The sequence below is a fragment of the Myotis nattereri genome (genome assembly GCF_964212035.1).
Source record: "Myotis nattereri genome assembly, chromosome: 2".
Taxonomy (NCBI): Eukaryota; Metazoa; Chordata; class Mammalia; order Chiroptera; family Vespertilionidae; genus Myotis; species Myotis nattereri.
The window spans coordinates 39,603,620-39,628,280 of NC_138076.1; the positions used below are offsets into that span (position 1 = coordinate 39,603,620).

General features: G+C 37.2%; 1 protein-coding gene across 1 annotated transcript in view; it reads right to left on the reverse strand.

Annotated features, from left to right (window-relative positions):
- The window catches only part of PCCA (propionyl-CoA carboxylase subunit alpha), a 382,136-nt gene that overhangs the window by 328,416 nt on the left and 29,059 nt on the right, over positions 1–24,661 (reverse strand). The window contains exons 3-4 of the mRNA XM_081082496.1: positions 20,258–20,305; positions 20,077–20,145 (exon numbers count right to left, since the gene is read on the reverse strand). Coding sequence (XP_080938622.1) covers positions 20,077–20,145; positions 20,258–20,305 — 117 coding nt within the window. The remainder of the gene's footprint in view (positions 1–20,076; positions 20,146–20,257; positions 20,306–24,661) is intronic.

Consider the following 24,661-nt stretch of genomic DNA (forward strand, 5'->3'; position numbering starts at 1 on the left):
ATTGCCCCAGGGCCCCTTCCTGCTCTGGATCTTTCTCTCCTGGAGGGGCTCCCACCTTTTGCAACCATGTTTTAGACTGGGGTTTTCTATTGAATGATCCCATCGGCTATCTATCTTTCAGAAATTCCTCAGTTTCTAGGACCATAATCTCATCTCCATTTTCCATCAGAATATTGGTTTGCGAGGAGAAACCAAGATGGCGGCATAGGTTAACGCCGGAGATTGCTGCCTCGAACAACCAATCAAAAATACAACTAAAAGACGGAACAGACATCCTCCAGAACCACAGGAAGGCTGGCTGAGTGGAAATTCTACAATTAGGAGGAAAGAGAATATCATACCCAGACTCAGAGGAGGCGCAGTGCTGAAGTGAAATACTAAGGTGCGGAGTGCGCGCGGAGCGGGCTGGCAGTGGAGGGCGCCGTTGTTGTTTTCAATCGGGAGGGAGTTTCAGACTCTGAGCTCCAGATCCGGGCAAGTCTCTAGGGACCCAGAATCAAACCAGAGAAGCGGGACTGTCTGGCTTTGGTCGGAACTTGAAGGCAGCTTTCTCTCCGAGGTTTCCAGTGGTTGCTGGGACTCTGTGAGGCAGAGCCCCTAGGGACGGAACTGAGAGCAGCCATAACTGCTCTCTTCACCCACCCTGTAGATCCCCGGGACCCGCCCCGCCCAAGCCCTGCATAGAGCCATTTGCCAGATAGCCTCAGGCAAACGCTAGATTAGCACCGCCCTAGAGATCCAGCACAGAAGCTCTCCCACTGCAGACACAGCTGACTCTCATAGCCAGTTGGCCTGGAGGTCAAATCACCCCCGGTATTGCCGACAACAATCAAGGCTTAACTACAACAAGACTGCGAACAAAGAACACTAGGGGGTGCACCAAGAAAAGATAAAAAAAATGCGGAGACAAAGAAACAGGACGCAAATGTCAGAAATGGAAGCTATAGAGCTCAAAACCACACTTTTAAGGTCTCTCAAGAACTGTCTAGAAGCTGCCAATAAACTTAGTAAGGCCCTCGAAAAGACTGGTGAGACCGCCGATAAATGTAGTGAGATCCTCAAGAAATCTAATGAGACCCTCGATGTTGTGATAAAGAACCAACTGGAAATTAAGCATACACTGACTGAAATAAAGAATATTATACAGACACCCAACAGCAGACCAGAGGAGCACAAGAATCAAGTCAAAGATTCGAAATGCGAAGAAGCAAAAAACACCCAACTGGAAAAGCAAAATGAAAAAAGAATCCGAAAATACGAAGATAGTGTAAGGAGCCTCTGGGACAGCTTCAAGCGTACCAACATCAGAATTATAGGGGTGCCAGAAGATGAGAGAGACCAAGATATTGAAAACCTATTTGAAGAAATAATGACAGAAAACTTACCCCACCTGGTGAAAGAAATAGACTTACAGGTCCAAGAAGCGCAGAGAACCCCAAACAAAAGGAATCCAAAGAGGACCACACCAACACACATCATAATTAAAATGCCAAGAGCAAAAGACAAAGAGAGAATCTTAAAAGCAGCAAGAGAAAGAAACTCAGTTACCTACAAGGGAATACCCATACGACTGTCAGCTGATTTCTCAACAGAAACTTTGCAGGCCAGAAGGGAGTGGCAAGAAATATTCAAAGTGATGAATACCAAGAACCTACAACCAAGATTACTTTATCCAGCAAAGCTATCATTCAGAACTGAAGGTCAGATAAAGAGCTTCACAGATAAGGAAAAGCTAAAGGAGTTCATCACCACCAAACCAGGATTATATGAAATGCTGAAAGGTATCCTTTAAGAAGAGGAAGAAGAAGAAAAAGGTAAAGATACAAATTATGAACAACAAATATGCATCTATCAACAAGTGAATCTAAGAATCAAGTGAACAAATAATCTGGTGATCATAATAGAATCAGGGACATAGAAAGGGAATGGACCGACTATTCTTGTGGGGGAAAGGGGTGTGGGAGATGTGGGAAGAGACTGGACAAAAATCGTGCACCTATGGATGAGGACAGTGGGTGGGGAGTGAGGGCGGAGGGTGGGGCGGGAACTGGGAGGAGGGGAGTTATGGGGGGAAAAAGAGGAACAAATGTAATAATCTGAACAATAAAGATTTAATAAAAAAAAAAAAAGAACAGTATGCCATATATGCCAGGTCCCTTGAAACAGCAAGGATGGACCGGCTCCCAGCACCCTGGCCATTGTGGCTCAGTTGGTTGGGCATCATCCCATGAACCAAAAGGTTGCTGGTTCAATTCCTGGTCAGGGCACATTCCTGAATTGCCAGATCAATCTCCAGTAGGGGGAGTGCAGGAGGCAGCTGATCAATGTTACACTCTCAGGTCTGTTTCTTTCTCTCTGTCCATTCCTTTAAAAATCAATAATTTTTTTTTTTTTTATGTAGAACTGTGAAAGGCCCTAGCCTATTAAAAAATCTGTGAAATGGCTTGATATTAAGGTGGGTAAGAAGGCACTGATGAGAGAAAATGGTGAAAGAGAATGAAAGAGTAGAAGGAACCAGGTTGAAAGGAATCTTGAATGCCTTAGTAAAGAGTTGGGACTTTAACCAGGAAGTCAGTGGTTCTCAATGTTTATCTTCTATGAAAAGAAAATAATGTTCATAGGAGGAATGTTATATACTCCTTCATTAAGAGCAGGCTGCTGCATTTAAGCCATTTCAAGCAATTAGCTGTAAACACTCAACTTTCTCTCCCACTAATCTCAGAGGAAGCTTAATAAGTAGTTCTCTAAACAATGAAAACTTCTTTCTTTTCCTCAAATGTTACCTAACCAAATTTTTCCTGTGATTATTGGATATATAGCATAATATATACGATACAAACACCCATTCAGCTACATCAAATTCCTTCCCATAGTTGTTTTAAGAAACACACTGGCCACTTTAATTCCAGGTAAGATGGAATAAGCATATTTCACCCCATCTGTCCCACTGAATGCAACTATGAAATCTGAACTGAGAATACATGAATCAACTATTTGCAAACTCTGAAAAGAAAGTAATAGGCAGATCAAGGGAGAACAAAATTCAAGTCACTGTAAACCAGAAGTGAGTTTTAACATTTTCCTTTCCTCCATGATCCCCCTGCCCAATCAATAAAATGTAATATCCAGAGTAGGCATTGGGGTGCTGACAGAGAGAACTCCAGGAGAAACCCTATACTTCTGACTCAAGAAGAAAAGGGAGCTCCTTACACAACACTGCAGAATCCCCCAGGGTTATTGGGTTTTGGAAGCGGGAGGAGTGTTCTATTTTGGTTTTGTTTTTGTTTGCTTATGTTTTTATTGATTTCATAGAGAGGAAGGGAAAGGGAGAGAGAGATAGAAACATTGATCAACTGCCTCCTGCATGTCTCCTATTGGAGTTCAACCCAGGCATGTGCCCTGACCAGTAATCAAACTGGTGACCTCCAGGTGCATGAGTTGACTCTCAACCACTGAGCCACACCAGCCAGGCTGTTATGTTTTGTGTTTAAGCTCAATTACTTTGTGCCCCAGCCCTGAAGTAATTCTATGACTACAGCAACAGGTGGCAGAAATGGAAGCCTGTAGGACCCAAAACATTCAGAGAGAGAACATTCTTCTCCATTAATGAAGCTGCAGTCCCAAGAGGGAGGGTAAATATCCCCATTGTTTTTGTTTATTTGCGATATAAGAAGAAATATACATTTGGTCTCTGCCCCCAGTTTCTGACACAGAGCTCCTAAAATCCTTGTAATTTCCTAATAGATAGGTGTACTGGGAGCATCTTTTGTTCTAACATTTGATCTTTGACCCAGTTCTTGCCACAAGAGCTGCTAACACCCTTGGAATCTCAGGAGTGATAAGATGTCTTTCTGTCTGGCAGTAAAATGACTGGTGGCCCTTAGATAGCATAGGATGGGGGCTGGTCTCCAGAAAGAAGGCTTGATTAGAGAGTTGGAACTAATAAAACTAAGAAAGAAGAGAAATGGAATCTTATGATATGCTCAATCAAAACCACAAAAGCCAATAAAAGAGTGGAAGACTAAAATAAGAACAAAGAACAAGGGCAACAAATAGAAAACAGTTATAAATACAGTTAATATTAATCCAACCATATCAATAATCACTTCGAATGTCAATAGTCTAAATGCACCAATGAAAAGGCGGAGATTGTCACAGTGGATCAAAAAACAAGACCCAACTACATGTTGCCTATATGAATGCCACTTTAAATATAAAGATACATATAGATTAAAAGTAAATAGATGGAGAAAAACATACCATGCTAACACTAATAAAAATAAAGCAGGAGTAGCTATATTAATTTCTGACAGAGCAGACTGTAAAGCAAGGAAAGTTATATTTGATAAAGAATGGCATTACATGATGATAAAGGAGTCAATTCTTCCAGAAGACATAACAATCCATAATGTGTGTGTGCCTAACAATAGAGCATAAAACTACATGAGGCAAAAACTGATAAAATTGCAAGGAAACACATAGTGATCCATGGTCATACCCGGACCTCAACACCTCTCTATCAGAAATGGATGGATCCAGCAGGCAGAAATCAGGAACACATAGTTAAATTCAACAATACCATCAATCAACTGGATATAATTGATTTCTATGCACTACTTCACCCAACAGCAATATACACTTTCTTCTACACTGAACATTCACCAAGGTAGACCACATTTTGGGCCATAAAATATACCTTAATAAATTTAAAAGAATAGAAATCATACAATGTCTGCATAGTAGAATTAAAGAACTCAGTAACAAAGATAACTAAAAAACCAAAAGACAGAAAGATTAAAGTGTAAACAACAGACTTCCAAATAACAGATGGGTCAAAGAAAAAATCTCAAGAGAAATTGTAAAATATTTTTAACTAAATGCAAATGAAAACACAACAAATTTGTGGAATACAGTGAAAACAATGCTTAAAGGAAATTTTATAGCACTGAGTGAATATATTAGAAAAGAAGATCTAAAAATCTAAGTTTCTGCCTTAAGAAACTAGAAAAAAAAGAGCACAAACACTAAGTAAGCAAAGAAATAGTAAGAATTTAAGCAGAAATCAATGACATTGAAAGTAGGAAATCAATAGAGAAAGTCAATGAAACCAAAAACTGGTTCCTTGAAAAAAAATCAATAAAATGTATAAGCCTCCAGCAAGGCTAACTAAGAAAAAGAGAGAGCAGACACGAATGACTAATATCAGAAATGAAAGATGGGATATCACTACAGATCTCATGGAATTAAAAGGAAAATAATGGAATATTAGAAACAACTCTATACCCACAAATTTAATAACCTAGATGAAAAGAACCAAATTCTTGAAAACTCTAAGTTGCCAAAATTCACACCAAGAGAAATAGACCTATATCTACCTGAGAAATTAAATCAATAACCTTCTAACACAGAAAGGACCAGGGCCACATTGTTTCATTGGTGAATTCTACCAAACATTTAACTAAGAAATTATACCAATTCTCTACAGTCTCTTTCAGAAGACAGAAGCAGAAGGAATACTTGCTAACTCATTTTATAAAGCCATCATTTCTCTAATACCAAAACCAGACAAAGACATTACAAGAAAACTACCAACCAATATCTTTTATGAACATTCCTGCAAAAACCCTCAAAGATACCAGCAACTTGACTACAACAATGTATTAAAAGAATTATACACCATAAACAAGTGGAATTTATTCCAGGCATGCAAGGCTGGTTAGACATTTGAAAATCAATGTAATCTACCACATCAACAGACTAAAAAAGAAAAATCACATGATCCTATCAAAATACGCAGAAAAAGAATTTGACAAAATCCAATACCCGTCAGGACAAAAACTCTCAGTAACTAGAAATAGAGGGGACTTTCTCAACTTGACAGAGACTATCTACAAAAAAACTGTAGCTACATCATATTTACTGGTGAAAAACTCAAACATTTCCCATAAAGGTTAGGAAGAAGGCAAAGATGTTCCCTCTCATTACTGCTTTTCAACATCATACTGGAAGTTCCAGCCAATTCAATAAGAAAAGAAAAGGGACTAAAAGGTATACAAATCATGCCCTAACTTGTTTGACTCAGTGGATAAAGCATTGGCCTGCGGTCTGAAGGGTCCCGGGTTCGATTCCGGTCAAGGGCACATGCTTAGGTTACAGGCTTGATCCCTAGGTAGGGGGTGTGTGGAGGCAGCCAATCAATGATTCTCTCTCATCATTGATGCTTCGGTCTCTCCCTCTCCCTTCCTCTCTGAAATCAATTTAAAATATATATATAAAATGAAAGGTATACAAATCAGGAAGGAAGATATAAGGCAACTTTGTTTGCAGATGACATGATTGTCTATGCAGAAAATTTTAAACAATAGACAAAAAGAAAACAAAACAAAAACTCCTGGATCTAATGGCAAAGTTTCAGGATACAAGATAATATTTTAAAATGTGAATTGTTTTCCTAAATACCAACAATAAACAAGTGAAATTTGAAATTTAAAACATAATATCATTTACATTAGTATACCTAAAAATAAAACAGAACAGAATATATACAAGATCTATATGAGAAAAATTACTAAACTCTGATATATCAAATCAAGGGTCAACTAAATAAATGGAGAGATATTCCATGTTCAAGGGATAAGCTTGAACATGGAATATCTTCCCAACTTGATCTATAAAACAATGCAAAGTCCCAGCAAATTATTTTGTGAATATCAACAAACTAATTGTAAAGTTTATATAGAGAGACAAAAGACCTACAATATTAAAGGAGAACAAAGCTGGAGGATTGACACTGAAACGGGGAATTTGGACCGGAAATGCGCAGTGTTCCCCTGGGGAAGGTGGTATAGCAAAGGTGGAAATTTATTGAGAAACAAGCACAGACTCCCACGTGGGAGGGGGGAAAGAGTCCCCACTGAGTCCCTTTTTCCTACAGCTTATAAAGACTGCAGTTTCTGGTGTCTCGATATCCCCTCTGATTGGTCCACTATTCCCCTTTGATTTGGTCACCATAACAACTCCTGAGCTCAAGTCTCACGTGAAGTTCCCTCCTTCTTTTCCTTTATTGTTCTCCTATTCCCTCTGGACTTTTCTTCCTCTTTCTTTGAGTGAGAAGTTTCCTTCCCTTTATTCTGTAAATATGTACCTTTTGCTACTCTCAGTTCTCTTATCTTATGGAAATGTACCTTTTGCTGCTCCCAGCTCCCTTGTTTTATGGAAATGTACTCTTTAGCAACTCTGTAGCCCTGTGTTTTTTCCATGGACCCCTTAATTTCTAAAATTTCCTAAACCTGCCTATTTCACCCCTAAAAATTCCTTTCAATACTACTCGACATCAAGACTTACTATAAAGCTACAATGATCAAGATACCATGGTATTGGTGAAAGAACAAACAGATCAATGAAATAAAATTAAGGGCCAAGAAATAGAGCCCCATAAATGTAATCAACTGATCTTTTACTAATAAGCAAAGGCAATACAATTGACTCAAAGATAACCTTTTCAACAATGCTAAAAAAAAAACTGGAGAACCTCATGCAAAATAACATGAATCTGGACAAACTTTATACCCTTTAAAAAATTAGTTTACAATGGGTTGAAGACCTAATTATAAAACACAAAACTATAGCCCTGGCCAGTGTGGCTCAGTTGGTTGGAGTGTCACCCCATTGATCAAACAGTTCAATTCCCAGTCAGGACACATACCTAGGTTGTTGCAGGTTTGATCCCCAGTCGAAGCAAGTATGCGAGGCAAGGGATTGATGTATCTCTCTCACATCGATGTTTCTCTCTTTCTCTCTCTCTCTCTCTTTCTCTCTCTCTCTCTCTCCCCCCCCCTCTCCCTCTCTCTCCCTCTTTCTCCTTTCCTCTCTCTCTAAATCAATAAACATAAATAGATAGATAGATAGACAGATAGATAGACAGATAAATAGATACACAAAACTATTAAACTCCCAGAAGAAGAAGATAACATAGGAGAAAACCTAGATGACCTTGGGTATGGAAAGGACTTTTTAGATACAATACCAAAGGCACAATCCATGACAGAAATCATTGAAAAACTGGACTTTATTCAAATTAAAAACTGCTCTGGGAATGACAACATCAAGAGATTCAAAAGACAAACCATAGCCTAGGAGAAAATATATGCAAAAGACACATCTGATAAAGGACTATTTTCCAAAATATACAAAGAACTCTTAAAATTCACCAAACAGAAAACAACTCAGTAAGAAAAAATAGGCCAAAGCCCTTAACAGATGCATCACCAATGAAGACATGTAAGTGGCACAGAAGCATACGAAATGATGCCCCACACATCGCATGTGATCAGGGCAATGCAAATTTAAGTGAGATAACATTACACTTCTATTAGAAAGGACAAAATCTAGAACATTGACAACACTAGCAAGGATGAAACAACAGAAACTCTCATTCAGTGCTGGTAGTACAAAACAGTACAGCCACTTTTCAAGACAGTTTGGTGGTTTCTTACAAAACTAAACATACTCTTACCCTATGATCCAGCAATCACACTCTTTGGTATTTACCCGAAGTAGTTGAAAATGCATGTCCACATAGAAGCCTGCACAATGCTATTTAAAACAGCCTTATTTATCATTGCTGAAACTGGGAAGCAACCAAGATGTCCTTCAGTAGGTGAATGGGATAACTGTGTCATTATATTTTTATCCAAACCTACAGAATGTACAACACCAAGAGTGAACCCTAATGTAAACTATGGACTTTGGGTAATATGTGTCAATATAGGTTCATCAATTGCAACAAATGTACCATGATAGTGGATGCTGATAATGGGGAATCTATGCATGTGTGGAGGCAGAAGGTATATTAAAAAATCTCTGTAGCTTCCTCTCAATTTTGCTGTGATCCTAAAGCTGCCCCCAAAAAAAGTATTCAGGAAAAATAAACTAAAAAAAAAAAGGATATGTGGAGACATTTTCTATTAAGGAAAATTACATGAAACTCTTCACAAATAGGTTTCCATAGTTTTTAAACAGCCCTCCCCTATGTAGAACATCCCAGCTGAGTTTCAATCATGAAGCCTAGGGATCTATAACACTTAATTGGAATAGTTCACTGAAATTACTTTGCTATATTTAATTATAAATTCCTTTGTACTAAAATATCTAATATCCATTTAGGGAATACACTATAGACTTGGAAACTAAACTAATATATGATTAATTCACAGGAAGACTTGAAAGCCACCAAGCAATTGTTTACAAAAATAAACATTTTAAAATTATTAATTTGCTATTTTATCTGGACTTCACAGTTTCTCACATAGAAAGACAAGGTCCCTGCCCTTTGTCCCAAGCCTACATATTCTCGACTGGACAGACCACACCCCTCTCTCTAGACCAGGGGTGGGCAAACTTTTTGACTCGAAGGCCACAATGGGTTCTTAAACTGGACCGGAGGGCCGGAACAAAAGCATGGATGGAGTGTTTGTGTGAACTAATATAAATTCAAAGTAAACATCATTACATAAAAGGGTACGGTCTTTTTTTTTTTTTTTAGTTTTATTCATTTCAAACAGGCTGGATCCGGCCCGCGGGCCGTAGTTTGCCCACGGCTGCTCTAGACTGTGCTTTTTAATAAACATATTGAATATATGCATAACTGAAGATTTCAATAATAGACTTATAGCTGATGTATTTATCTGAATTGGAGTCTCTCTTCCTTAGGATAGGCTCCAACTAAAATGAATATATCAGATATAAATCCACTTCTGCCACCTTCCTTCTTCAGGCAGCTTTTTATCTTCCTAAAGATGCCTACTGGATTCCTCCCTTTGCTAGTCCTACTTAGTAGTTGCTACTATAACCACTGAGAAGTAACAGCAGCAAAAGTTGTCCAGGTATGGTTGATGCATTGGCTAGAGCTAGAGATCGAGAGCTAGCAAATGAGTGACTAGGCAAACTAAGCAGTGCTAATTCACAGATTAGGTACCAATCCCTGGACTGGCTCAGGGCCTTTGCACATGCTGTCCCATCTGCCGAGCTTACTACATAGCTAAGAGCTAATTCTCATCTATCAGGTCTCAGCTTACATTTTGCCACCTCAGAGAATTTCCCTGAGCACCTTATTAAGGGAGTTATTAAGGGAGAATCACCCATTATTGTCTCTCAGCAACTAGTTTATTTCCTGCATAACATCACAACTATAATTACTTATTTATATGTTTTCTTATATCTGTCTCTACCACTAGACTGTAAATGCCATGAGAACAGGAATCATGTCGCTCATGATCACTACCATCAACTGGCATAGAATCTGGCCCACAACAGTCACGAATAAACACTCAGACTTCAAAGTAATGAACTTCACTTTCTTTGGGGAGAAAGGGGCTTTTCCATACACTTAACATGGGAAGCAATATGCTACAATGGAAAGAGTACAACTTGGGAGTCGCAAAATTCAAATCTCAGCTCCATTGCTTACCTAGCTAAATGAGCTTTAACAACCTACTTTACATCTCGAAGTCTCAATTTTCTCCATTTAAAAATGATGGCAATAATACTCCCCTTACACAATTATTCTGATTGTCTAGTAGACAGTAAATACTCAATAAGTGATAGTAATTACTTAGAATACTGTCTTTCCCTCCACTGAGAAGTCTTAAGTGAGACTGTAACAGATACATGTAGGTACTTTTTCATGCCATCAGGTACTAATTATGTTAAAACACAATGTTTTTTCACAAACAATACTGTTTAAATTCACCAGGAAATTTAAATATACAAAAACAAAATGATATATTCATAATATTTCACTATTTTGTTTTTAAATTAAATGTTTAGTATAAGTAAAAACACAAGTTCTGTCCTTGCTGGTTTGGCTCAGTAGATAGAGTATCGGCCTGTGGACTGAAGGGTCCCAGGTTCAATTCTGGTCAAGGGCACATGCCCGGGATGCAGGCTCAATCCCTAGAGAGGGCATGCAGAAGGCAGCCGATTGATGATTCTTTCTCATCATTGATATTTCTCTTTTTCCCTCTCCCTTCCTCTCTGAAATCAATAAAAATATTCTTAAAACAACAAAAAAAAAACACAAGTTCTTATTATTTAAAAATACTAAGAAGGTATTGGGATTTTATGAAGGAAATTTTTCACAAGTCACTTTCCATAGATTAAAAGAAGTTGGAATGTTTTTATTAAAGTTAAATAGGAAGGTACATGAACACCTATGTGAACAAATTAACTCATACATGAAGATACTATTATAAATCCTTTTTTTCCTGTCCAAATGTAATTTTTGCCTTGCTGCTAAGTAAAGTCAGAGTCCTTCCTGACAGGAATGACTGGTTTACCTTTAACTCCAGGGGGCTTAAACCATCAGTCTTTTAAGAAGCTTTAAGGGGTTTTGACAATTTAACCTGCTGAGCTCACAGCACCCAAGGGAAGGTCTTGGTTGCAAGTTTTATTTGTGATGTGGCTGACCACTAATACTGACTCCATAGATAATGGATTTCAATAACAACCACCCACAGGTTAACACTTTGAGTAGTACCCATAACATTGCTTTAATTAAGTTAATACATGAAGGTCACAGTTTGGTAAAAAGTTTTATTAAATTTGGCAGTGCTTACAATAATAAATAAAAAAGAAACTGTGTGTATTCATCTGTACAGTAACTCTATAAATTTGCCTATAGATATAATCCAGTTTGCTCATGGATTTATGCTGCATTTCAATTTATTTTCTAAAAAGAAATTCAATTTATTAGTTCCATTTCCCAAAAATATGTCCATTTCTAGCAATCCAAACTGATAGTTTCATGACAGACGGCTCTAACCATGCTGGGCACAGAATGGGTTTACCTGGCACAAAGAGACCACCCACTAGAGCAAAGGAGATTTCCACCATCACCACACACACACACCCCGATTTTGGAGCATTTTGATAGGGGAAAAGATTAATGTTTTGATTTGTCTGTAGCTTCATGTGTTAAATATTAATGTCTTTCTGAAATATTGTAATTATATTTTAGCGGGGAAAATAAATATATATATTTTGGTTTTAACCCAAACTCTTTCACATAGTACAAAATAAGCCGAAGAGTATTTCCAGCAAATATATAAAAGGGAAAAGCAACATTTTTAAATGAACTGAAAAGTAAAGTTTCACTGTAAAGTGTCTAAAAAAAAGAAACTATACTTTAACACTCACATCATAGCAGGATTTATACATTTTTGTTTTTATATGTGTTAGTAATTTGAGGTTACTTTATTGAAAAGCAAAAAATAGTAACTGAATTTATACATAGTGAATTCAGCAATAATTGTATTTTTTTTAAATACAAAACCTGACAGGCACTATGGTAGATAATAATGAATCAGCATGGGAGCCATTTAATATACTTCTTGATTAACTCATTGCCTGTCCAGTTCGCACACAGACATGCTTACATGTCATAATCGCCATAATTCCCATCATCCCCACTGCTAACACTCAAGTTCCTTGATTAGTGCACAACTCCCAGACGAGCCATTGCTAATGCTAAATAATTCTCTTCAGCCTCCTGCTACTATTCTGCAGGATCTCCAATTAAATATAATGTCCCTGATGAGCCATATTAATGTGAACAAATTCCTACCAGGAACCCTATCCTATTCCATTTTACCCAAAAATGTAGATAGTAATTTAGCCAAGCCAAAGATAATCAAAACATTTTAAATTGATATAGTATAATGTTTCTGCAAAATGTTTTTCCAAAGATAAAAACAAAAAAGAATAGAAGAAAAAGAAATCTCTAAACATCTTAAATGCTTTCTTCTCTTTAATGGAAAGTTTCGTGTTTTAAATTTGATAGGTAGGTAGGTACACAGTATTCTTAATCCAAAAAAGGTTATTAAAAGCTAAGTTTTATGAGAAAAGTAAGCAACAGCAAGTTTTACAGCAAGTACACCACTTAAAACCCCTGTAATTACCTAATTACCGGAACTCCAAGGTCCAAAATCACATTAATGAAACCAATTCCTTTCTCCCCATTATATGCAGTGTTACAGTCACTCTCAGAGGCTTTGCCATGGAGCTTTATGTTGCTGGTAAGGAAACTTCATATTGAACAATGACAGCTCTTAGGATTTTTTTCAAGAATGAGTGAAGAATCCTATAGATTTCCTATTACAATCTAAATGACTGGAAATGTTTCTGACGTAATTAAAAAACAGCTGGGGAACATGGACCATGATGGCTATCTTAAAATATTCTGTACAAGCAAAAGCCGTTAAGAAAATGTTCCTTAAATATTCACACACAGGTGCAATAAAAGGTCTGATTTTTCAGTTATCATCCCAAAAAAAGTTTTACAAAGCCAACCCTACTTATTTATTCCCATGAGGAGCAATGAGTACATTAGCTGCAAATGAGTCCATTAACAGATTTTGTGAAATAATTTTTTAAAAATTAAGAACTTGAACTCCTTTCCAAATCAAAAAAAATACTGAAAATCAATCATGTAAATGAGAAAATAGATGCAAAAAGTTTTACTTTTAAATTGGTTTAATCTCTACACATATCTAGAATAAAACTGAAGATATTCTAACAAAGACATATCTAGATAAATATATATAAAGATGTATATATAAATACAAAAAGATATAAAGACATTCTAACAACCCCATAAAATGTTGATAGGTTTTTCCCTAAGGTCTTTTATACCTCAACCTACATTAATGTATTCCATCTCCATTTACCTGATCATTACCCTCCAGTTTGTTCAGCTGGAACCAACATACACTAATTACATAGACATCACCAAGTCCTATTTGCCCTCAGTATCTCCCCAGACAGCAGGGAAATATTATCAAGGGTAGGCATGCTAAGTGATGATTCCCCTCACCTTACTGTCTGTCATCCCAGAGTGCTCACAGGAAACCCCACTCAATCTCATTACTGAATCCTAAGGCTAAGACTACAATACTCACTAGGAATCATACTTCAAACAGCAGGCTGCCTGGCTAAGATGTGAGTCACAATGACTACTTCCCTGACTTAGGGTTTTGGTTTTAATGTAATAAATATCAGGTATTTCTCATTTAAATCCAATGTTATTATATACCGACAAAGCAACAAAATATTATTAAGTTCAATTTAAGCAACAAAATATTATAAGTTCAATAATGAAAAGTTAAAATACAGAATCAATTTATTCCATTTTTTTAAAAAATCAAAACCCTGCCCAAGCCGGTATGGCGCAATGGCTGAGCGTCAACGTATGAACCAGGAGGTCACTGTTTGATTCCCCATCAAGGCACATGCCTGGGTTGCAGGCTCGATCAATGGGGTGTCCAGAAGGCAGCCAATCAATGATTCTCTCTCATCATTGACGTTTCTACCTCTCTCTACCTCTCCCTTCCTATCAGAAATCAATAAAAATATATTTTAAAAATAATCAAAACCCTACCTTATAGGTCTGACACAGATATAACAATATTTTGCTATTTCTTGTGGAAAGACATATACTAGTCTTTTTTTTTTTTTAATGTAGATAGATAGCTATCGTAAAATTAAAGTTACCTAACATGCACTATGAGGAGTACAGCTAGCTCTAAATTCTCCTATTCTTTGCTTCTGCTATTCACTAAACTAAAGTAGAACTCACCTTCCCATTCAGACGAGATCGGGTGCGTTCAGGGTGGTATGGCCTTAGACTCCTTCCCATTTAGAAAGTTCTAGTCACTAAAAGCAAACACTCATTCCTTTTATTTCTTAACTTTTCTGGAACTATCCCAATCACAATAGATTAGTGGGTTACAATCCTAGAATTCAATCCATCTCTCCCGCCTTCTAAGTCAATATTAACAAGAACCTCTTCAACAAATTAAGAAATTCTCCCAAATCAGCCCCTAATATCTAATGAATTTATTCCATAGACCTGACTCTTCCTGCTGCAAAATTTTATGGAGTGGTTCCAATTATTTCTACTTTTATAAGGTATCATATTTTAATAACTGTTAAATTTTCCTCAGAATTTTCGAGGCCACTCTTGCACATTTATTTATCAATTCCCCCCACAAAAATTACATAATATTAGGATTTAGTAGAAATATTAGGATTTAAGTAAAGCTACATTTAGCTTTACTTAAATGTAGATTTAGAAATAACTAGCACTTAAAATGTTCAGTTTCCCTATACCAGTGGTCGGTAAACTGCAGCTGGCGAGCCACATACGGCTCTCTGGCCCCTTGAGTGTGGCTCTTCCACAAAATACCACATGCAGTCGCGCACGTACAGTGCAATTGAAATTTCGTGGCCCATGCGCAGAAGTCGGTATTTTGTGGAAGAGCCACACTCAAGGGGCCAAAGAGCCGCATGTGGCTCGCGAGCCGCAGTTTGCCGACCACTGCCCTATACCAATCAATAAATCCTTATATAAGCCCTACAAATTTCATTCTAAATTCATATCATAAAATGTTTTTCTTTTCCATTAATTCTTTTCCATTCATTCTATGAAGTTACTTTTATTTAAAGTTACATTTTCTACCGTGTTAACATATACAAGAAAGCTATAGATTTTTTTATATTTAACTACCACAGAGATATTTCTTACTGTTTCTAAAGTTATTCAATTGACTAATTAGAAATCAATACATTCTTAATATTTATGCCTTTCCTGTCCACCATTTTGTAACTGCACTGCCTAACTGCATTACTGAACACTTGCAGAATGCTGGTAAATAACAGTGATAGTACGTGTATCAGTCTTCATCCTGACTTTCATGAGAATGATTCCTATGAGGTATAACCTCATTGTGATAAGGTAGTATTCATCTAATTCTGTTTTACAAAGGATTTTACAAGGATAAGAAGTGAATTCCCTTTAAATGACATTTTATGTTTCTATCAAGATGGTCATATAGTTTTGCTCCACTAACCCATTAGAATATTCAACTTATAGTCTCTAATATTGAATCATATTGAAATGTCCTGAATATACTCTGTATGATGGCAACACACTATTTAAGTAAATTATTTTATTCTACTCCATATTAATTAATATTCTTCTATCAATATATAATAGTCATTATAATTTTATTTTTTGCTTACTATCTTTGCCCAGAATTTGAATCCTCAATTATTATACTGGCTTCATAAAAATGAAAATCTGTTTTTCTTTCTCTAAGTCTAGAACAATTTAAACAGTTTCAAAATGTCCTCCTTCCTGAAAATTGCAAAGAATTCTTATGAGAATCTCTTGGCCTGGACATTCTACTCCATTCCTTATATAATAACTTAAGAGTCCTTTGGTTAATGATTTCTTATCTTAGTCAGGCTCCTTCATGCACAGTTACAGGCCCATACATAATTACTTGGCAACAATTTTGTAAATTGAGTCAAACAAAATAACTGCTTAACATTTTTAAAGGATTAAAAGCATGTTAAACTCCACTGTAAGAATGGACAGAACAACCAAAGATCAACAGGAAATAGAAGACTTGAATATTCCAATGAACCAATCAGACCTAAAAGACATCTATAGAACACTCCACCCAACAAAGGCAGAATAGAGTATACATTCTCCTTCACATGGCGCATTCTCCAGGATAAACCATAAAACATAAAAAAAGGCCATAAAGCAAACATCAAAAAAGTTTAAAGGACAGAAATAATAGAGAACATGTTCTCCAACCAAAGCAGAAGAAAATTAGAAATCAGTAACAGAAAGAAATTTTGGAAACTCACAAATATGTGGAATTAAACAATACACTCCTAAACAACAAATGGGTCAAAGAATGTATTTTATATATATGTTGTTATCCATCCCAGCAGTAACCTCCATGAGAATACAACCTAGAGAATTAGTTATATTGTGGTATAAAAAAATAAGGAAAAGGTTATTGTCAGACTTGAAAAACAGAAATTGTGCACACTTCGAACATTTTTCTCTCTCACTTTATCCGTGAATAAAAATGCCTCCTGAGCTAATACTCTGAAAATAAACCCAAGATAAGAAGAATGAATTTTAAATCTATTAACTAGGTTGGTGGTGACATAAACTTTTTTTCTGGAGGATTTTAATATTAATAAATGTCTTAGTTCACAGTCAAAAAAAACAGATTAAAGAGTAACAATTTTCTCATTATTTCATAAATATTCTCTGAAGAATATAAGCTACTAATGAAACTATTACAGTCAAAACAAATTAGTAAAGAAGCTGGAAACCAATATTAAAAAAAAAACCAAACCATATATATGCAAATCAAGTTTATTTAATTTCTTTTAAAAGCTGAATATTTTTAAAGCTCCTTTCAAATAAACTTGATAAATACTTAACCTTTTTTAGAAAATTAGAGTAGCTTGTAATTGTTTCCATTTTGTTTTTAGAAAAAAAAGTCACAATAAGGCAAAATGACCATACTTTCAGATAAAATAACTACAAAAATTAGTAATTCTTTGTGTTAAATTACTATACAATTAAACATTACCAGTAAGTTTCATCATCAAAAGTAGTATACAAAAATGAAAAACAGTAACTTACATTAAAGTACAATTACTTATATTTCACTCCATAAAGTTCTAATAATCTACACTCATTTCCCATGGGATTTTTTTCCTACTCATTCATAGTTCATCATTGCTTAAAAAAAAAAAAAAATGCCTGCTTGCTAAAAATCCTCAATAAAATTATCTATCATTCACTGCTTTATGCTATACTTTCTTTTGTTCATGTCCAATTAGGATTAGCCTACGTTTCCTTTATCAAACTTTCAGCTGAACACAGGAAAGCACTCAGGAAGGTTAAACAATGACAGGAGTCCCCTAGTGATACTGGAGTCAGGCTGTGGGGAAATGTGCTCTCGTAAGGCAGCACTGCACTGACATTTCATTAATCTTTGAATCTAACTTCCTCATGCTTTACTTAAGCCTACTAGGTGACCAGCAATCAGTCTAGCAATTTCATTCTATTAGGTTCTTTTTTTTTTTTAATTAAATCTTTATGGTTCAGATTATTCCATTTGTTCCTCTTTTTTCCCCCCCATAACTCCCCTCCTCCCAGTTCCCGCCCCACCCTCCACCCTCACTCGCCACCCACTGTCCTCATCCATAGGTGCACGATTTTTGTCCAGTCTCTTCCCGCATCTCCCACACCCCTCTCCCCCCCAAGAATAGTCAGTCCATTCCCTTTCTATGTCCCTGATTCTATTATAATCACCAGTTCATTCTGTTCATCAGATTATGTATTCACTTGATTCTTAGATTCACTTGTTGATAGATGCATATTTGTTGTTCATAATTTGTATCTTTACCTTTTTCTTCTTCTTCCTCTTCTTAAAGGATACCTTTCAGCATTTCATATAATCCTGGTTTGGTGGTGATGAACTCCTTTAGCTTTTCCTTATCTGTGAAGCTCTTTATCTGACCTTCAGTTCTGAATGATAGCTTTGCTGGATAAAGTAATCTTAGTTGTAGGTTCTTGGTATTCATCACTTTGAATATTTCTTGGCATTCCCTTCTGGCCTGCAAAGTTTCTGTTGAGAAATCAGCTGACAGTCGTATGGGTATTCCCTTGTAGGTAACTGAGTTTCTTTCTCTTGCTGCTTTTAAGATTCTCTCTTTATCTTTTGCTCTTGGCATTTTAATTATGATGTGTGTTGGTGTGGTCCTCTTTGGATTCCTTTTGTTTGGGGTTCTCCGCGCTTCTTGGACCTGTAAGTCCATTTCTTTCACCAGGTGGGGGAAGTTTTCTGTCATTATTTCTTCAAATAGGTTTTCAATATCTTGCTCTCTCTCATCTTCTGGCACCCCTATAATTCTGATGTTGGTACGCTTGAAGCTGTCCCAGAGGCTCCTTACACTATCCTCGCATTTTTGGATTCTTTTTTCATTTTGCTTTTCCGGTTGGGTGTTTTTTGCTTCCTCGCATTTCAAATCATTGACTTGATTCTTGCGCTCCTCTGGTCTGCTGTTGGGTGTCTGTATAATATTCGTTATTTCAGTCCGTGTATGCTTAATTTCTAGTTGGTTCCCCAATATACGATCGAGGGTCTCATTAGTTTTCTTGTAGATCTCATTAAGTTTATCGGCGGCTTCTAAACAGTTCTTGAGAGACCTTAAAAGTGTGGTTCTGAACTCTATATCTTCCATTGACAATTTTGTCCTGTTTCTTTGTCTCCGCATTTTTTTTATCTTTTCTTGGTGCACCCCCTAGTGGTCTTTGTGCGCAGTCTTATAGTTAAACCTTGATTGTTGTAGCTAATACCAGGGAGGGTTTGACCTCCAGGCCAAGTGGCTATGAGAATCAGCTATGTCTGCAGTGAGAGAACTTCTGTCCTCTAGGGAGGTGCTAATCTGGCGTTTGCCTGAGGCTATCCGGCAAATGCCTCTATGCAGGGCTTGGGCGGGGCGGGTCCCACAGGATCAACAGGGTGGGCAGGAGAGAGCAGTTATGGCGGCTCTCAGTCCTGTCCCCAGGGGCTCTGCCTCTCTGAGTCCCAGCACCCGCTGCAAACCTCAGAGAGAAAGCTGCACTCGCTCTGACCGAAGCCAGACAGTCTCGCTTCTCCCGATTGAGTCTGGGTCCCTAAAGACTCGCCTGTATCTGGAGCTCAGAGTCTGCGACTCCCTCCCGATTGAAAACGCCAACCGCGCCCTCCGCCGCCAGCCCGCTCCGTGCACTCCGCACCTCAGAATTTGACTTCAGCACTGCGCCTCCTCTGAGTGTCCATATGCGTTTCTCTTTCCTCCTAGTTGTAGGACTTCCACTCAGCCAGCGTTCCTGTGGTTCTGGGTGATGTCCGTTCCGTTTTTTAGTTTCACTTTTGAAGTAGTTGTTCAAGGCAGCAAACTCCGGCGTTAACCTATGCCACCATCTTGGTTCTCCCCCCTATTAGGTTTTTAAAGCCTTGATAAAAACAGTTAAGACCTACATTATGACACTCCCCTTTTGCTTAAAAGGAGAGTGAGTACTTAAATAAAGTGTGTGTGTGTGTATGTGTGTGTACATGTTCCCTTTTCAGGTCACAGAGGGGAAAACTACATCTTTCACCTTTTTTCTATTTGACCCAAAATAAGGTTCTGATTCAAATAAAGCATAAATATACTTACAGAACTAGTATCAACATCACTGTGGATGGCGACCGTCTTAATGCCCATCTTCTTGCAAGTTTTAATAACCTATTTTAAAATATATCAATGTTATCTATTAACAGTGATTCACATTTAAAGGGATTTAGTAATAATAAAATTCACCAAGTAAAATGATAAGTAAAATTAAAATTCTACTTACCCTACACGCAATTTCTCCTCTATTAGCAACAAGAATTTTATCAAAAGTCTGAAGAGAGAAAACACACATAAGATATTGTTACTCTCACTTTGGGACCAGAAAACAAGTTTTTCCACAATTGGATATGATCTTAATAAACATTACTTCGTAGAGTAGTACTAAATACTATATACATGTTCATTAAAAACAACCAGGTTGCTACTGAACTCATCTGTAGGATCTGGCTGTATAATTATTTTGTTAAAAAATCAGTTGACTAGGTTCAGTAATTCAGAAAGGGATCAAGGGGACATTTATAAATTCTCTTGCCAAAAGATAACCTTTAAATGATATTTCAGAATACTAAAAACCTTTAGACAAAATTATTTGACAACTCAATTTATTTTCTAAATTCAGGGCAATTCTAAGTGTCATGAATTGTTTATCAAAGGAAAGTCAGATATTCATATGCCATCTCTATTGGTTTGAGGCGGAGAATTAAACAATATTTTTAATAACTCAGAACAGATACAAATTATCCTTATATCCAAAGATTCCAAGCAGGTTATGCTATTTGAATACAATGTTAAGTTTCAATAGCCATCAAATTTTGAAGCAGCTGAGGCCACATAACAGAAAGAGTAGAGCCCAGCCAGCATGGGTCAGTGGTTAAGCATCGACCTATGAACCAGGAAGTCACGATTCAATTCCTAATCAGGGCACATGCCCGGGTTGCAGGCTCGTTCCCCAGAGTGGGGTGTGCAGGAGGCAGCCAATCAATGATTCTCTCTCATCATTGATGTTTCTATCTCTCCCTCTTCCTTCCTCCCTAAAATCAATAAAAATATATTTTTCTAAAACAGGAAAAAAAAAATAGATCCATTCTGTACTTCCATTTCTAAATTCTAAGCCCAGTTTTGACAAATGACCTATTTGACTTTAAGAAAATATCTGCAGGTCTTGATTTCCACATATATAAACTGATAGCATTCTAATAGGATACTATTTAATAAAGTTCTCTTCTTACTCTAAAATTGTACAAGCTAATCCTTTTAAAGAATTGCAATCACAAGTAATTTGAATGCAATACATTTTATCACACAATCATTTCTGAGTGATTATTAAAAGTTAAATGGAACTACACAAAAGTTTTAGTTATATTTCTAAAAGAAAATATGAAGTTATATGTAATCTTAAAAGTACTCTTATGTAACTTTAAAGCACTATTTTAACCCAATAGGGAGTGACAATTTCAAAATTGGAAAAGGCCTTCAAAGTCTTGGTTAAACATTATGTCACATGTAGCTCATTCCACCAAAACTGAGACAAGCCTCTGCCTTAAAGATAGGTAAGTGAACTCTCACCTGATAGAAGCCTGAGTCTTTGAAAGCCTTGAGCAGTAGGCCCTTCAAATATCTTAATCTCACCTCAGGCTTGAGGCTGTAAAATCACCTACTTTTCTATACCCAAATGGTGATGGGTAAATCCCTGTAAACAGTAAACATATGCTAAGAAAAAAACTGTTTATATTCCTTGAACTGCATTTTAAATAATGTGAATGTTTATTAAGTATTAAATATACTATAGCTGATAAAAGCAGCACAAACACTGGAAGTTACACAGTAAGCAACTGTTAAAGTAAATACAACAAATTATTAAAACATTACAGGTATTAAGTAAGAATTCCATTTTAAGTTGTATCCAAGAGGCAGAGTAATGGTTAAGAGCCAGTCTGGAGCTTAACTGCCCAGGTTGGCATCTCAACACTACCCCATGATCTTCCTGTGTGTATTCTTCCGTGAGAATTCTTGAGCCCTATTTCCTGGTATGTAAAACAAACGACAGCATCTGGAGGTTTTATGAATATAAGTCAGTCAGAGAAAGACAAATATCACATGATCGCACTCATATGTTGGAATATAAGTAACAAAATAAACTAATGAACTGAGTGGATCCAGAGACTCGAAGCATGGAACAGAGTGTGGAATCTCAAGAGAGAAGGCGGGGGACAGTGGGTGGGAGGGTGGGAGGTAATCAACCAAAGACCTTGTATGCATATATGCATAACCCATGGACACAGACAATAAGGTACTGAGGACCTGGGGGGAAGAGGGAGAGGAGTACATGGAGGGGGTCAATGGGGGGGGAAAAGGGTACATATGTAATACTTTCAACAATAAATAATAATTTTTAAAAAAGAATATGAATTGACACCCTCAAAGTGTTTGGAATAGTGCCTAGCACAATATATACTCAATAGGTGCTAGCTATATTATTATTACCCCTTTGGGCCACACACCAGACTCTTAGGAATCCAGAAGTGTGACCCTATCTAACAGGAAAAAATCAACATCAAAACAAATATTTGGCCCTAACCACTTTCGCTGGATAGAGTGTCGGCCTGCGGACTGAAGGGTCCCAGGTTCAATTCCGGTCAAGGGCATGTACCTTGGTTGCGGGCACATCCCCAGTAGGGGGTGTGCAGGGGGCAGCTGATCGATGTTTCTCTCTCATCGATGTTTCTGTTTCTAATTCTCTATCCCTCTTCCTTCCTCTCTGTAAAAAAATCAATAAAATATTTAGAAAACAAAACACAAATATTTGCATGTGATGTATTTTTCAGGGCAATGATGATTATTTTTCTGGGCCCCAGGCAACTTAACTGGGCCCCAGGGTGCCCAGATTAAACATTATTTCTGGTTGTGTCTGTGAGGGTGTTTCCAGATAAGACTAACATGTCAACCAGTGGACTCAGTAAAGTCATTGCCTTCTCCAATGTGTGTGGTCATCAGCCAATCCGCTGAGGGCCTGATAGAATACAAAGTAGAGGAAGGAAAATTCATTCTGCCTACCTGATTGAGCTGGAACATTGGTCTTCTCCTACCAGGCGGGGACTCACACCATCGGCTCCCCTGGTTCTCAGACCTTTGAACATGAACTAGAATTTCACTGCCAGCTGCCCCAGATCTCCAACCTTCCTAATAGTGTGAGCCAATAAATCTCCATCCATATCTCCTGCTGGTTCTGTTTCTCTGAAGAGACCTTACCAATCCAGGACTCCAAATGTTTTACCAATTAGCACACAAATTCAATAAAGATAACCATATCAATCAATCTTTTAAATAAATAACAGATGTATATGGTTCAGAATTGCAAAGTTAAAAAAAAGAGGATATACTGTAGAAAGCCTAAGGTAGCACTGAAAAATTACAAGTAATTTTTGGTATTGCTCAAGCTCAAAATATAAAGCTAAGGTAAAAAGGCCAGAACATGAAGGAACTTATATGCCACTTAAGGAACTGGGACTTCATCCTATATGTGGAGAGCTGCATATAAGGCACTCTGAGGATATTCCAAGGGGTTGGGGGAGGAGGGAAGCCATTTAAATCAGGAACCTAAATCCTTGAAGATGGAAGGGTTTTCATATACCATGAGAGACAGATAAGTCTGTTCCATAACTGTGCTAATTAATGTCATTTGGGAAAGAAACACATTGGAAATTTCCTGAGGATTTTTTAAAGTTATTTTCTTTTAATCTGTTCTCTTTATCCCTCCTTCCTTCTTTCCCTTCTCTATGTTTAGATTTCCATTGCTGCATTCAGACACCAAGAGATGGGCTGAGCTGACCCCTTCCACTGGGTACTTTTTGGAGGAATGATTGCAGAACTCCAGACATGGAGTTGCTCACCAAACACTTCTGAGAAGGGGTATAGCACAGAGGGTAAATTCACCAGCTCAGGAGAAGAACAGGATTGAGTTTACACCAAGCTTACACTTACTATTTGTGAATTTTGAGCCTCAGTTTCCAAATATACAAAATTAAGTTGTTAAAAATAATATTAAGCAGCTGACATTTAGGGCACATGCACTCTATATGCCAGGTACTATGACAAAACCCTTTTGTGCACTATCTCATTTAATCCTCATAATAGTCCTAGAAGGTCAGTTCTGATAAAATCCCCGTTTTACAAATGAAAAAAAAACCAACAACAAAAAAAAACCCTGATACTTGATTTGGCCAAAGCACTTGCCTAAATCACAGTATAACTAGTAGTAAAGCCAGAGTTCATCTCCAGATATTCGTGTCAAAACACACCATGATGTGATATGATCAGAGTATTATGGCACAAGCTTTAAACATTGTATTATTAATGCCAAAGATTGCATTTGTTATGGCAGGCACACCATAGTGCAATACTGGCTCCACTAATTTAAGGCCTACTGAAACCTCCTGGTCTTTTTCTAGTAAATTGCTATTAAATTAAATCTTCCCTTGTGGGAAACCGCCTATTGTCTTCTCTAGCAGAAAGGTGTGGACAAGGAGCCTGGAATGCTGGTGACCCTTGAAACCCTGGCAAAGGACAGGGCTATGCACCCACTGTATAGTCCAGACAATGGTAGCTGAAGCAACTTCCCCACCAGATA